At 54.8% G+C, this 12,807-nt stretch overlaps 2 protein-coding genes across 4 annotated transcripts in view; one reads left to right on the top strand and one right to left on the bottom strand.

The window, feature by feature from the left end:
* Positions 1-12,807, top strand: part of LYRM4 (LYR motif containing 4) — a 103,340-nt gene that overhangs the window by 22,632 nt on the left and 67,901 nt on the right. Inside the window, exon 3 of one of the 2 annotated variants that reach the window (XM_078613665.1) lies at positions 5,909-7,289. The exons of the other annotated variant lie outside the window; for it this stretch is intronic. Coding sequence (XP_078469791.1) covers positions 5,909-5,965 — 57 coding nt within the window. The 3' untranslated portion in view covers positions 5,966-7,289. Of the gene's footprint in view, positions 1-5,908; positions 7,290-12,807 lie in introns of those variants that run through there. 2 annotated transcript variants of the gene reach the window in all.
* The window catches only part of LOC144732245 (protein phosphatase 1 regulatory subunit 3D-like), a 57,836-nt gene continuing 46,142 nt past the window's right edge, over positions 1,114-12,807 (bottom strand). Inside the window, exons 3-4 of one of the 2 annotated variants that reach the window (XR_013588167.1) lie at positions 5,332-5,423; positions 1,114-1,437 (exon numbers count right to left, since the gene is read on the bottom strand). The gene's annotated coding sequence lies outside the window, so the exon portion shown is untranslated. Of the gene's footprint in view, positions 1,438-1,869; positions 5,226-5,331; positions 5,424-12,807 lie in introns of those variants that run through there. The other variant, XR_013588168.1, reaches the window with a different exon arrangement.

The raw sequence follows: 12,807 nt of genomic DNA, 5'->3' as shown, positions 1-12,807 counted from the left end.
GTCACGTCACACACGCACACGTGTGCTCCCCCTTGTGAGTCACGTCACACACGCACACGTGTGCTCCCCCTTGTGAGTCATACACACACGTGCTCCCCCTTGTGAGTCACGTCACACACACACACACGTGCTCCCCCTTGTGAGTCACGTCACACACGCACACGTGTGCTCCCCCTTGTGAGTCATACACACACGTGCTCCCCCTTGTGAGTCACGTCACACACGCACACGTGTGCTCCCCCTTGTGAGTCACATCATACACACGTGTGCTCCCCCTTGTGAGTCACGTCACACACACACACATGTGCTCCCCCTTGCGAGTCACGTCACACACACGCACACACGTGTGCTCCCCCTTGTGAGTCACACACACACGTGCTCTCCCTTGTGAGTCACGTCACACACACACACACACGTGCTCTCCCTTGTGAGTCACGTCACACACACACACACGTGCTCCTCCTTGTGAGTCACATCACACACACACGTGTTCCCCCTTGCGAGTCACGTCACACACACGCACACACTTATGCTCCTCCTTGCGAGTCACGCCACACGCGTGCACTCGTGCCAATTTTGGGCACGCTGGTAGCGAGCGTGCGGAGCCGGGGGCGGCCGTTGGTCCGCGGGCATTCCTGCGACGTACTTCACGCAGCCGGACACGCACACGTAACGCGCACGCACGCACACACGCACACATGCACACGCGCTATTTATATGTACGAGCTGTCCCGTGCCTATTGAGAACATGACGGTGTCCACCACGCAGTGAGATGGAGTGTCGCGTCGCAAGACGGCAAAGGAACGTGACAGCTCGGGGGGGTGGGGGGTAGGGGGCGGTCGGCGGTGGGAGGTGGGGGAGCTTCATCCGGCAGTGGATGGATCATGGCCGCTCCTCAAGTCACGTGCTCCCAACGAGCTCTGGGTGGTCTTGTTCCGCTCCACGGGAGGGGGGGTTGTCTTGGTGCCACCAGTTCGTGGAAATTCCACGTTACAGTGGTGGGGACCAGTGTGTCCTGAACACGACAAACCCAAGTGCCGTCTTGCCAAGTGGTGCACAATCGCGAGCCCGTGCTTATTTTGCTCAACCTGGAGGAACAACAACAACAATAATAACAATGCCATTTGTTTATTGAGGGAAGTTTCCCTGGGTCTCAAGACTCTCTATCAGTATTGTGCTGTGATTACTACCTGCTTGGCATCATAACAGACATGGTTTTGGTAACAATTATATTGTTAACGGTGATATTGGTGGTGGTGATGGAGCTGAGATGACACGAGGAGATGCTCTCCGACTGAGGGACGCGGCGTCCTTGACACTCGGACACGCGCGCACGCACCAGTGGGCAGGTGCTGGACCCGCGTGAACCCCGAGATGGTTGTGGGGGTGAGGAGGGTTCATCTGGCGCCGTGCCACGCCGTGCCACGCCGTGCCCTCTGTGCCCTCGGTGTCGAGACAAAAACGGAACAGGAGGACTGGAGTGGCGTGGCCGGGGTGGTTAAATTAGGGGCCCCACGGCGCGGCCACGGCGTGGCCACGGCGTGGCCACTGTGTGGGCACGTGCACCACTCGTGGCCCTGTCAACACCCACCACACAGAGCTGGCTCACTTGCCCGGTCACTCATCCCACCCGCCCATCCATTCAACCCCCCCACCCACCCAAACACACACCTGCCCACCCATTCTCCAACTTACCTACCCCACCCACTTGCTCGCTCCCCCACCCACCAATTAAATCACTTATCCACCCACCCGTACTTCCACTTGCTCGCTCATCCACCCACCCACCAATTCAATCACTCGCTCATCCACGTACGTGCGCACTGCACCCACCCATTCACTCGGTTCACCGCTTTCACTTTCTCATTTACTACTCGCACACTCGCTCAATCGCATCCCTGCTTACCCACCCACCAATTTACTCACACAACAACCGCCATTCGCCACTAAGTGGCGGTGACGTCACCACGACGCTTATGCCAGGCTATGTGCACCTTGAGGCCACGTGAAGTGTCGAACGCCCACTGGCAGGAGGTCACGGGGCAAAGCCAGATGCCACAGGTCGACTGACTGAGATGACCGAGATGACTGGCTGATGCACCACCTGTGTCCCCTACCAACTTGCTGTGCTTTAGCCACCCGGTGCTCCACTCGTTGTTGTGAGCGTCGCTCCTCCGCCCTCCGTTGTTGTTGGAAGGCGACTGCCTCCAACTGCCCAGTAGCGTCCTTCACAAGCCTCCACCACAGAGGCCGATCTTGACACCGCTGGTACCAGTCATCGGCAAGTCCACTCAGCTCCACGTCCTCCTGTACCACATCACTCCATCTTTTCTCTAGCCTGTGCCGTGCCCGTTTAGCCCCCTCGATCCGGCCGAACAAAAGCTGTTTAGGCATGCGGTGGCTGGGTATGCGGGCTACATGACCCATACTCACACAGTCACTTGTCCACACACTCTCACTGGCACAATAACGCACCCACCTACCACAGACTTGCTGTCCTCGGTAATTGTGATTAAATATACTCACTCGCTGCTTCACTCATTCATCACCCACTGGCTGACTTGCACTCGCTCACTTATTGGCTCACTTCCATGCTCACTAGCTTGCCGAACACACCTGCTCAGTCAGCTGTTCATTCACACACTTCCTCACTCACTGGCTTACTGACCCACCCATTTGCTTCAGCCACTCGCCACCACACCTGGCCAGGACTATTACAAGGATACCTGCGTAGGGAGCACCGAGCCGATGATGCGGAGACCCTCGGTTCGAATCGCGTCTGTAGGTATTTATCTTTATCAAGAAAATCAGTTTCACCCACTCTTCAAGCCGTGGCTTTAATGGGCCTTCCTCATCCCAAACTGGCGGGTGGGTGGGGGTGGGTCGGTGGTGAATTTCACATCTCAAAAAAATAACGGTGCGACCCCGCGGCGAGACGATCCCGCTTGCTGAATCCCACGATGCCGAGCGGTGGACCCCCCCCTCGCCCCCCGCGTGAGTTGAGGTTGCGTGAGCGCCTCGCCGCGGTCTCGGCGTGGATTGCCGTTGGCTGCGCGTCTCGCGGTCCCGGGGGTCGGGGACGCTCGTTAGCCGCCCGTCGGCCATCCTCGGGACGAGCGTTTGCACGGACTCCTCACGATCGGGCGCCGCGGTGACTAGGAGATGTTAACTACCTCGCCTGGTATACAGGAGGTCATGAGTTTGATCCCGACCCGGATGCCGTGGAATTTTCTCTATAGTATTTGGCTGCTATAAATTTCCACATGATGATGAGTCACTTCTCTGAGCTATCAATTGTGGCCAGGTCACTTCTGAAAAAAGCAATACAGCTTGGTGGGTCTTGCCTTGGTAAAATAAAAATAGTTTAGTTAATCGTTGTATATAGGGACGTGGTGCGCACGGGCGGAGGTGCTGCGCGAGAGGGGACTGGCACTGCACCGCGCCTCTCCAACCAGGCCGCCACTTGGCGTCGTCGCTCGAAGCGCAGCGCGCGCAGGGAGAGAATTGTCTCCTGAGAGCAATGGACAGACGCCGTCCGTTACGGAGACACTCGTGGGAGAAGAGTATCCACCGAGACACGGAGAGGAGAGGACCTCGACCGACCCCGACGCCGCACGCGTCTCCCCGCTCCACACTGCTGGGATTCCATGCTGCCGCGGCACGGGGCTGTCGTGGCTTAGAGAGCGCGGCCACTGTGGGCAGGCGGCGGTGACTCGCGATGCCACTCGCTGGGTGGGCTTCACTGCGGCTCTCGATTCCGCCTCGCGAGTGCCGCGTTGGTGAACCGCGACAGCGGTGGGGGATGCGAGAGTCCCCCCCCCCCCGGCGCCCCCCCCCCCCCCCAGGCCACGTTTGTAAACGCCGTCACGTGCGCCACGTGCCGACGACTCCCGGGGGGTGGGGGGCTATTTTTAGCTCCGCGTTTTAGGGCCCTCGTCGAGACGCCTCCTTCCAAGGGTGGGGGGGGGGTCTCGGCGAGACGGTAGCCCCCACCGCCTTGAATGTGCGTGTGCATGTGGTTGTTAATGTGCGTGTGCATGTTGTTAATGTGCGTGTGCATGTTGTTAATGTGCGTGTTGTTGTTAATGTGCATGTTGTTGATGTGTGTGCATGTTGTTGTTGATGTGTGTATGAACGTTGAACCTCTCGCACCCTACGTAGCCACGCCGTGTTAATGGGGCTCAACGCTCTCCGCGTCACGCTGGCACTCGTTGCTTGACGTGGTTCTTCGTTTGCATCTTGGCAAAACAAAATGTACCGCCCCCCCCCCCTCCCCACACATGTTCTAAATTGTGCCCCCCTTGCTTTCGTGTCGAGGGACATGGAATCCGTGGCGGCAGTGCAGCCCCGCTTTAGGAAATGGTTCCGCAGGAGATTTTGTCGAGGATTCCATCCCCCCCCACCACCCCCCTGTCCCCACCTCCTCCTCCACTTGGTGGATTAGGGAGTCCAATAATGAACATTAACGTCCCCTGTTAAAATATCCTGTGGACAGCGGGGTTTGAAACCAATTGGCTTGATTATAAAAGCGATGAATTCCGGTATAAACACGCGCGTTGCCATTGCCGTTCATCAGTTCTCGCCGCGCGGAATTGGAGCCATGGTGGGGGTGGCTGAGCTCGGCCTTCGAACCCTCGGATCATTCTCTCTGAGCCCCTTGAGCTCCCCGGCCACTGCTGGCGCCAGCCACGAGGTCACGAGGTCACGCGGGGTTATCGCAAAGCGCGCGAGCCGAGTGGATCCGGCTTTAAACTAAACTAAAAATAAATAAAATTCCCCAAGGTAAGGCCCACTGAGCTGCATAGCTCTTTTTTCAGAAGCGACCTGGCCATCACAAATGATAGCTCAACGAAGTGGCTCATCATGTGGAAATATATAGCAACCAAATATTCTAAACGACTCATGTTGATTCTAAATCTGAAAGGAAAAACTGGAGGACCCGGAGAAAAATCCACGCGATCACGGGGAGAGAGAGGGGATCGAACCCACGAACTCCTGTATGCCAGGCGAGGTAGTCAACATCTCACCACCGTGGCTCCCCAAATGGTGCCCGTGTGGCCAGCCCTGAACGCATTGGCGGCGATGAGCGGCGGGTGCCCACGGCAAGGCGGGGCTCGCGAGTCTGTGTGTGTCGCGGCACGCTCGGGGCGACGGGGCACGTGGAGCTGGAGTAGTCGGTGACGTTGGCTGGAGGCTCCTTGAATGGTGACACGGTGCGGGCCACCTGAATACGCACCAAACCATTACCGCGCGTGTGGCTGGGGGGGGGGGGGGGTTGTGGGTCTTGTCGTCCGCGTGCTCATTCGCCGAGCGTGGGGTCACGTGCTCACCTGCGTCGCCAGCGAGGCTAACCCGGTGAGCAGCCAGCCTGGCTCCGTGATGCCTCACTCACTGGCGGGACGCGTGATCTGGATGTCAGCACCTTGGGGGGGGGGGGGGGACAAAGGCGGCCAGGTGCATGTCTGTGCTGTTAACCACACCTTGCCCTCATGCGTGGCGCTGGCCTTCATGGGTTCTCGATAACGATACTGGGCCCCAACATTCTTGTTAAAGGCTACATGGGGGGTTTTGTCTTTGTGGGGAGGCGGTAGTGTAGTGGTTAGAGCACTCTCTACAGACGCTGCGAATCTAATTTGATTCCTGCTCAAGATTAATAACAGTGGTGAATATCTGAACCGGGCCTGGGCCCTCCCCACGGTAATCTCGGCCTTAAATGAGTATCCATTGCAGTGTGTAAACATCAGCATTGGGGAGACAAAGGCGGCCTCGGGCGTCTTGTTGACCACACCCCCCCCCCCCCCGTCATGTGTCATTACGGCTTCAATAAGTGCTCACTAACTGCAATTGCCCTAACAATCTATGTAGGCTACATGGGAGATGTGTGTGCGTGTGTGTGTGCGCGTGCAGGTGGTGGTGGGCAATCTGTACTCGGTCAACAAGCTGGTGGTCGAGGGTGGACAATAGAAGGGGGCTCCAGTGATGTAGCCGCTCCGCTCCGGCTCTCTGAGGCAACCGGCTACCTCCGTGTGTGTGCGCGCGCGCGTCTGTGTGACGATGTTTGTGTATATGCAGGCCGTGGCGTTGTATAGATTCGCACACCGCACCGATATCCTGGTAACCTGGGTTAAATTCCTTGCCCATGGTGCACATTAACTCCGCTGGTCATGTGAGTTTTAATCCCCACGCGGACCTCCACTAGGTCAACTCTGTGTAAAATTAGCTTGACCCAATTCCAGGGTGTGCTCTATGGGTGGTCAGGTGCACATTGCTCTGACCCCGCTGTCTACCTGCGTGCCATGCCGGCCTTAGTAATGTACACGCCGCAACAGCGGCCTCGACAGTGTACAACAACATGGAGACCCCCACTCTGTCTTTGTGTTGGTTCGTGTGTTGGTACGTGTGTATATCTATACGTGTGTGTGAGCACTGCGTGAAGGCTTGCACCTGGTGCAGTGGGCAAACAAGCACTGGGGAGCCAAAGGCATAATGAGGTTACACCAACTCGTGCACTATTCTAGCCTTAGTAGGTGCTCGCTAATAGCACTTTCCCCAAATTGTTTGTTCAAGGCTGTTCAGGAGATTATTGATTTTGACCTTTGTTAATGCCGTATCTACGTGTGGTGCGTTGCCATGTCTGTATCTGTGTGTATTTGTATATGTCTTTATACTTGTGTGTGTTTGTATATACGTGTGTGTATTTTTATCTGTATGTGTGCGTGCCTTGTCATGTCTGTATCTGTGTGTATGTATCTGTATTTGCATGTGTATTTGTATCCATGTGCGTGATTTGTCATGTCTGTATATGTGTATTTGTGTGTGTCTGTATTTCCGTGCTTGTGTTTGTATCTATGTGCGTGTGCGTGCTTTGTCGTGTGTGCATGTCTGTATCTCTATCTGTGCGCTTCTGTATCTTTGTTGTAAATCTCCGGAGATGCTCACACACACTCACGCGGTGACAGCGGCTGCTTAGAATGCAGGAATCTGGACCGGATTCTGTCCGTGGAGTCGGGCTCTCCGCAGTAAGAGCGCCGCCACCTTTCAGTTTGTCCACAGAGAACACCGATCGTTTACACCCGGGCAGGACAAATGCTGGGACACGCACAAGGAACCAGAAAAGGTGTCTACAAATGTCGAAAAGTTATGCAGCTAATTAATGAAAGCTTAAGCGAATAAACATATGAGTGTGTTAATTATAGTAACGCGCGCTATCGGTGTAGAGCCATTTAATGATCGCTGCTGTTTGTCGTCTTTGCAAAAATAATAAATTCACTTGTCCAATTGCACCTCACCTGTTCTCAGTCACGGCCATTTTAAGTATCCTGATCACTGGCCATTCAGGCCTGGGCCGAGCCATTTTCCCCCAGGCCTCACACAACACGGACCCTCCAACACAACACGGACCCTCCAACACAACACGGGCCCCAAACAACACCAGCCCCCCCCCCCTACACAACACAGATCCCCACACACAACACGGACCCTCCAACACAACACGGCCCCAAACAACACCAGCCCCCCCCCCCCCCCACCTTACGCAACACGGGCCCCCATACATCGGGCTTGTTTTGTCGCTACTTAAATAATCATTCGAGATGTAAAAGTGCATCGCGCCCAGTGGCTTCCTAATATCGGAAGGAAGAGCACTCCAGACGGCCGCAGAAGCAGCGCATCTGAAAATGCGCAATGCAGTGGCCGTCTCTGTTCGCACGGCTGGCCGATCAAAACGCGCGGTCCGCGTTGACGCAAGACGCCGATTTCATCGAATTCGTGCAACTGCGCCGACGCTCGCCACCAACGGTGGAGGGGGGGGGGGGATTTCCTCCGTCCATGCTGCCGCTGTCCACCCGAGTCCATGAGTCTTCACTCCAGCGATTGCCGTCGGGGCCACGAACGCGGTGGCACAACGAGACGGGCCGCAGTGGCCGGGCCCACTCCGCCTCTTCCCTGGCCTGCTACCCGTCGCAGAGTTAAAAGCCACCGTACAAATACCTCCCATTTGCTGCGCTCGATCTTGGAAAAGTGGCTCCTCTACACGACCCAAATGCTGCAACACCCGTCCACCTGTTTTGCCCAACTGCAATTCTGTCAGGCCAACCGTAGTCCTTGCCGGGATTTTGCCCTTGCCCAGTCAATATCCAACACCACTGGACGCAAGCGGCATGCAAAAAAAAACACAGCGGTCACTCGAGTAATTAACTTTGTCTCTGCGGCGACCTCTACGCGCTGTGCAAAATCGCCAACGGAGTAGAGAGCGCGGAGAAACGGATCGGGTTCCTCCAGTGCCGGTTGTGTTTTGTGAGGAGCGTGTTTCATGGTTGCGGGGGGGCGAGGGGGAGGGTAACAGGAGCTTGTGTTTTGCGTGGTTATTTTTTTGTGACGTGTGTCATCGTTGCTGGAGCGCTGACGCGCCCGGGTTACGTGAGGGAGCCCACGCGTTCGTTTTTTGCCGATGGTAATGACTAAGCAACGCGTTGCCACACTCGGGAGTGATGTGGTCAGTTTAATTGTGTGTGTGTGAGAGAGGTTTTTGTGTGGCATTGTCTGGTCAGGTCTGTGGCAAAGAATTTGACTCGCAATTGGGTGGTCACGAGTTGAAATCCCTGTTGGCTGTCGAGGCAGCCAATCATCCTTCTGGGTGCATAACATTTGTACCACTTTGTGGGAATTCAATAAGTGTTGGTTCGACAGAGAGGCCAACCCTGATTTATAGGAATGAGGAATTTCCACCACTGGCTCTGAGCTACCAGCGGAAGTGAGCATCGCCCGGACACTCATTTGAGAAGGGATATACTGCCATGTCACGCTGCGGCTCTGATCGCAGGACGAGATGCAGACGCAGTGAGATGTACAGCACGGGGAAGATTGATCTGGAGATCTCTCAAATGAGCTCTTCCGAACAATGAACAATTTGGGGTCATGATTCAGTTCAAGAGTCTCTTCTTTCTGGTCCCCTTTTCGCCGTATTGCGTTACTCCGGCTGTCTGGAACGCTCTTTCGATATTAGGAAGCCACTGGAGCTATGCACTTTTAAATAATCTAGATTGAACACGCATTTCTTTAGAACTTCCATTTTTGCTTTGTTGTCTTTACCCCACACCTCCGATTCGCACTGTTCACTCTGTACGGTGCGAAAGATGTTCAACATACATACGTCTCGTCTGTGGCGGTTGTAGAAACGCGCTCCAAATCGAGCAGCACCGTCGCGTGCATACAAACTCGCACTGATGGCAAGCGTTGGATCCTCGTGCAGACGACATGGTGCGTCGTGAGTGTCAATTCAACTCTACGCGTTACACGGACAAAGGGCGTTAAGTTGGAACCCACGACGGGCAGGCCTGTGTTTCTCCAATCCGTCACCTACAACTGGGATCAAATCGATAATGAAATCTGAATGGTGTAATTTATATGATTAAGAAATGCAGTCTGTCTATATCAGCTAAAGGCATCTGTTACACATTAAGTGCTAGACGGTGTCATTTTGGTCACCCCAATTATATTTTTCTTAGACTTGTCATCGCTCCCTGATGTGTGAGCAATTAATATGATGGGTTGATGTCAAATTAGAGTTTAGGCTGGCGTGTGCGTGCGTGTGTGACATGGTTTGCACACAAGGTCAGGGGAGCGGTAGTGTAGCGGTACGCGCACTGCGCTACGAGTTCGATTCCCACTCATGGCGATTATCTGAATTCGCCCCGGGCCTCTCCTAGGTCAACTCGGCATCAAATGAGTACCTGGTACAGTGCGTCAACATCGCCGCTAGGGAGACGAAGGCAGCCGGGCACGGTGTTGGCCGCCCACCCCTTGTGTATTGTGGCGGCCTTCATCGGTTAAGGCTACACGGGGGACCTTTGTCTTCATCTTTTGGCAGGGTTCGCGCACAGGGTCATCACTCGGGGTGAATGGGTTCTTGGGGGCAATAAATGTAATGGCTTCTGCCCAGCCACGGCTGCACACCCCCAGGTGAAGCGATTCATTCCTGGCTGCTGCCTGATGATGCTACTTGTAATTTGCCAGTGAAATGTCAGGGTATTTGAATTGTGAATGTCACGGGTTTACTCTCCAACACACAGGTGTGTTGAACTAGTAACTAATTGGCATGTTTTGTTTACGTGACAAACCTTTCTAATTGGCTGTGTCGGGTGGTGGCAGGTTTAACGATGCGTTTATCGAACCCCAAAACCCCCCCTTACGGATCGACGAAATCTTCGCCCAGGAATACCTCGATGTGCGTTTCGGCTCCATCTACAGCGGTGGTTATCTTCAATTAAAATTGCGCACGTCTCTGGGAGCGGACATCCAAATAAAATCCCGGCGTGCCGATCGCGGAAGCACCTGGACCAGACCGTCGACCTCGTAAGCGGTCACCCAAGGTGCACTCGCCGAACTGGGCGGAAGCAATCGAAGCGTGACATTGCACATCGACGGAATCTATAACCTGGCTAACTGGTCAGGTTACGCGCGTTTTCATTGCTTGGACAGCTGTCCGTGAGAATAGGAGGAGGATACTGAAGAGGGATGTTTTGCCATTTGCACAATGTTTCTTTTGTGAGTGTGTGTGGTTGGAAACTGGAGCGCTTGAACTGCCCGCACGTACAAAAGGAGAACATTCAAACTCGATCGACCTATAACACAACCAAGAACCGACTTGCTGCACCACCTTATACAAGCTCATGCACACTGCCATCCACCAACCACATATCCCAAGCCACTGGTTCACAGGAGTGCACCGCGACAAGTTGTACCACGTCGAAGAAGAGCGGAACAGTCTTCGCTATTAGAGAGCGCCTATTGAGGTAAGAGTACACGATGCCACCAAGTCGTGCTCGACACGCCTGATCTCAGCACATGTCCAGAACTCAGCAGGGCGACCACCATGCGTAGCAGGCGATGGAGGCCGCAGGGCTGTGTTTGTAGCAAAGGGCAAGTGCAGCAATATCCGTTGTCGAACTCATGCCGCCACATCTGTGCTTGACGCCTCCCTCGACTGGCACTGACCAACGTTGTGAAGTATGGTCAAATAACCGCCCCCCCCCCCAACTACTGCCCCCTCCGGGCGTGGAGAGGCCCTCATCCAAGGGACTGTGTTTACATTGGCCCTTCAAAAGACAAAGGTAGCAGCGGCCAGCTGTACGTATGTATGTACTTTGAAACTTCGTTTACACCGCACGTAGCCAACCGTGCTAATTGGAGGTGCGGGGGAAGGACAACTAAACACAAAAAGCAGTTCTAAAGAAATGCGTTTTCAATCTAGATTATTTAAAAGTTCATAGCTTCAGTGGCTTCCTAATATCGGAAGGAAGAACCTTCCAGACGGCCGCAGAAGCGCATCTGAAAGCACGCGATGATGGCCAATACAGATGGTTAAAGAAGACCGAAGCAAGGCTATCCTACGATTAAACTGCGTTTTTTTATTTCACTAGGTAAGGCCCACTGAGCTTTATAATTCGTTTTCAAAAGCGCCTTGGCCACAAATGATCGCTCAACGAAGTGGCTTGTCACGTGGAAATGTATTGCAGCCAAATACTCTGAAGGCGTGTTGATTCTAAATGAGGAGGAACTGGAGGACCCAGAGAAAAATCCACGCGACCACGTGGAGAGAGACATGAAAACTCCAAATATACAATAGGCGTCAGGGTCGGGATCGAATCCACGACCTCCTGTACACCTGGCGAGGTAGTTAACATCTCGCCACCGCGGCAACCCCCCCCCCCCCCCCACTGTGGCGAGATGGCTGAGTGCGACCTCCTGCTGCGGCGCAGCAGGAGGTCGCAGCGGACTGCGACCCGCATCACCGGTGGCGCCACGAAACCACGCTCCGGATGCGAACCCACGAAAGGGGAAGGCGGGTTGGGTCGCGGCGACCCGCTTGGGCTCTGGACGCGCCCTACTGCTCGTCGGGTCCGCGTCATCGTCGATCTCAGAGATCCCCGTGCGGTGTGAAACATGACATTCTCCTGCAGGGGGCACAACAGGTACTTGCACGGAGGCAGTACAGCAAGTAGGGCTTTGCTATCTCTCGGTGTGGATGAAATGACAACGGTGTCACGGCGTGGCATGAAACTAAACAGCTGGCAGTGCACTGCCGTGTGGCGAGGTCGACGCTCGAGGCGCAGCTAACTTTAAATGACCCCACAAAACGAGTGATTGCCGCACACATCGATCAAACCGACATGTTTTTTATTCGCACACGTGGATTGGGCATACGTCATACGAACGTGATTCGACGCGATGGTTTTTGTGCAGTCGTTGGTGAACTCAGGGTTGACCCCAAGCGCGCGTGGGGGGTTTCTCCGGGCCACTCTGGTTTACTCGCACATTGCAAACGTCAGGGGGGAAGGGATTGACCAAACTTCCCGAGCGAGACCCCTACTTGCAAACAAATCTCGAGACTCGGTGAGTGAGCGAGTCTTTCATTGGTTCCAAAAATAAAAAATACATTACGATTTCCTTTCCGCGGGCCACAGTCCTCTAACGCCACCAGGGGCAATTGAAATGAATGTCTCTGTCAGTCAGCCACGTGGGAGCCTGACGATTCTGTATGAACCTAGGCCAGGGCTCGGCAGCCTGCGGCTCTGGAGCCGCGTGCGGATCTTGAAGGACTGCCTCGTGACGTAATTTATTAAGGGCCACCGTCTCGTATTGACCACACGCACTGCGGCTCTTGGCATCGAGGGGTTTTTTCACCAAATTCCCCAAAAATGGCTCTTGTTATGTTGGTTTCTGACCCCTGGTCCAGGCGCGCAAAGTCAAGGTGCCTCCCTGTTCTATCATCATAATCCCCCCCCCTCCATTATTTTAGTGGGATA

This window comes from Lampetra planeri, chromosome 42, assembly GCF_965212315.1.
Source record: "Lampetra planeri chromosome 42, kcLamPlan1.2.h2, whole genome shotgun sequence".
NCBI lineage: Eukaryota > Metazoa > Chordata > Hyperoartia > Petromyzontiformes > Petromyzontidae > Lampetra > Lampetra planeri.
The sequence above is the reverse complement of the archived record's forward strand: the minus strand, read 5'-3'. Positions and strand labels throughout refer to the sequence as shown.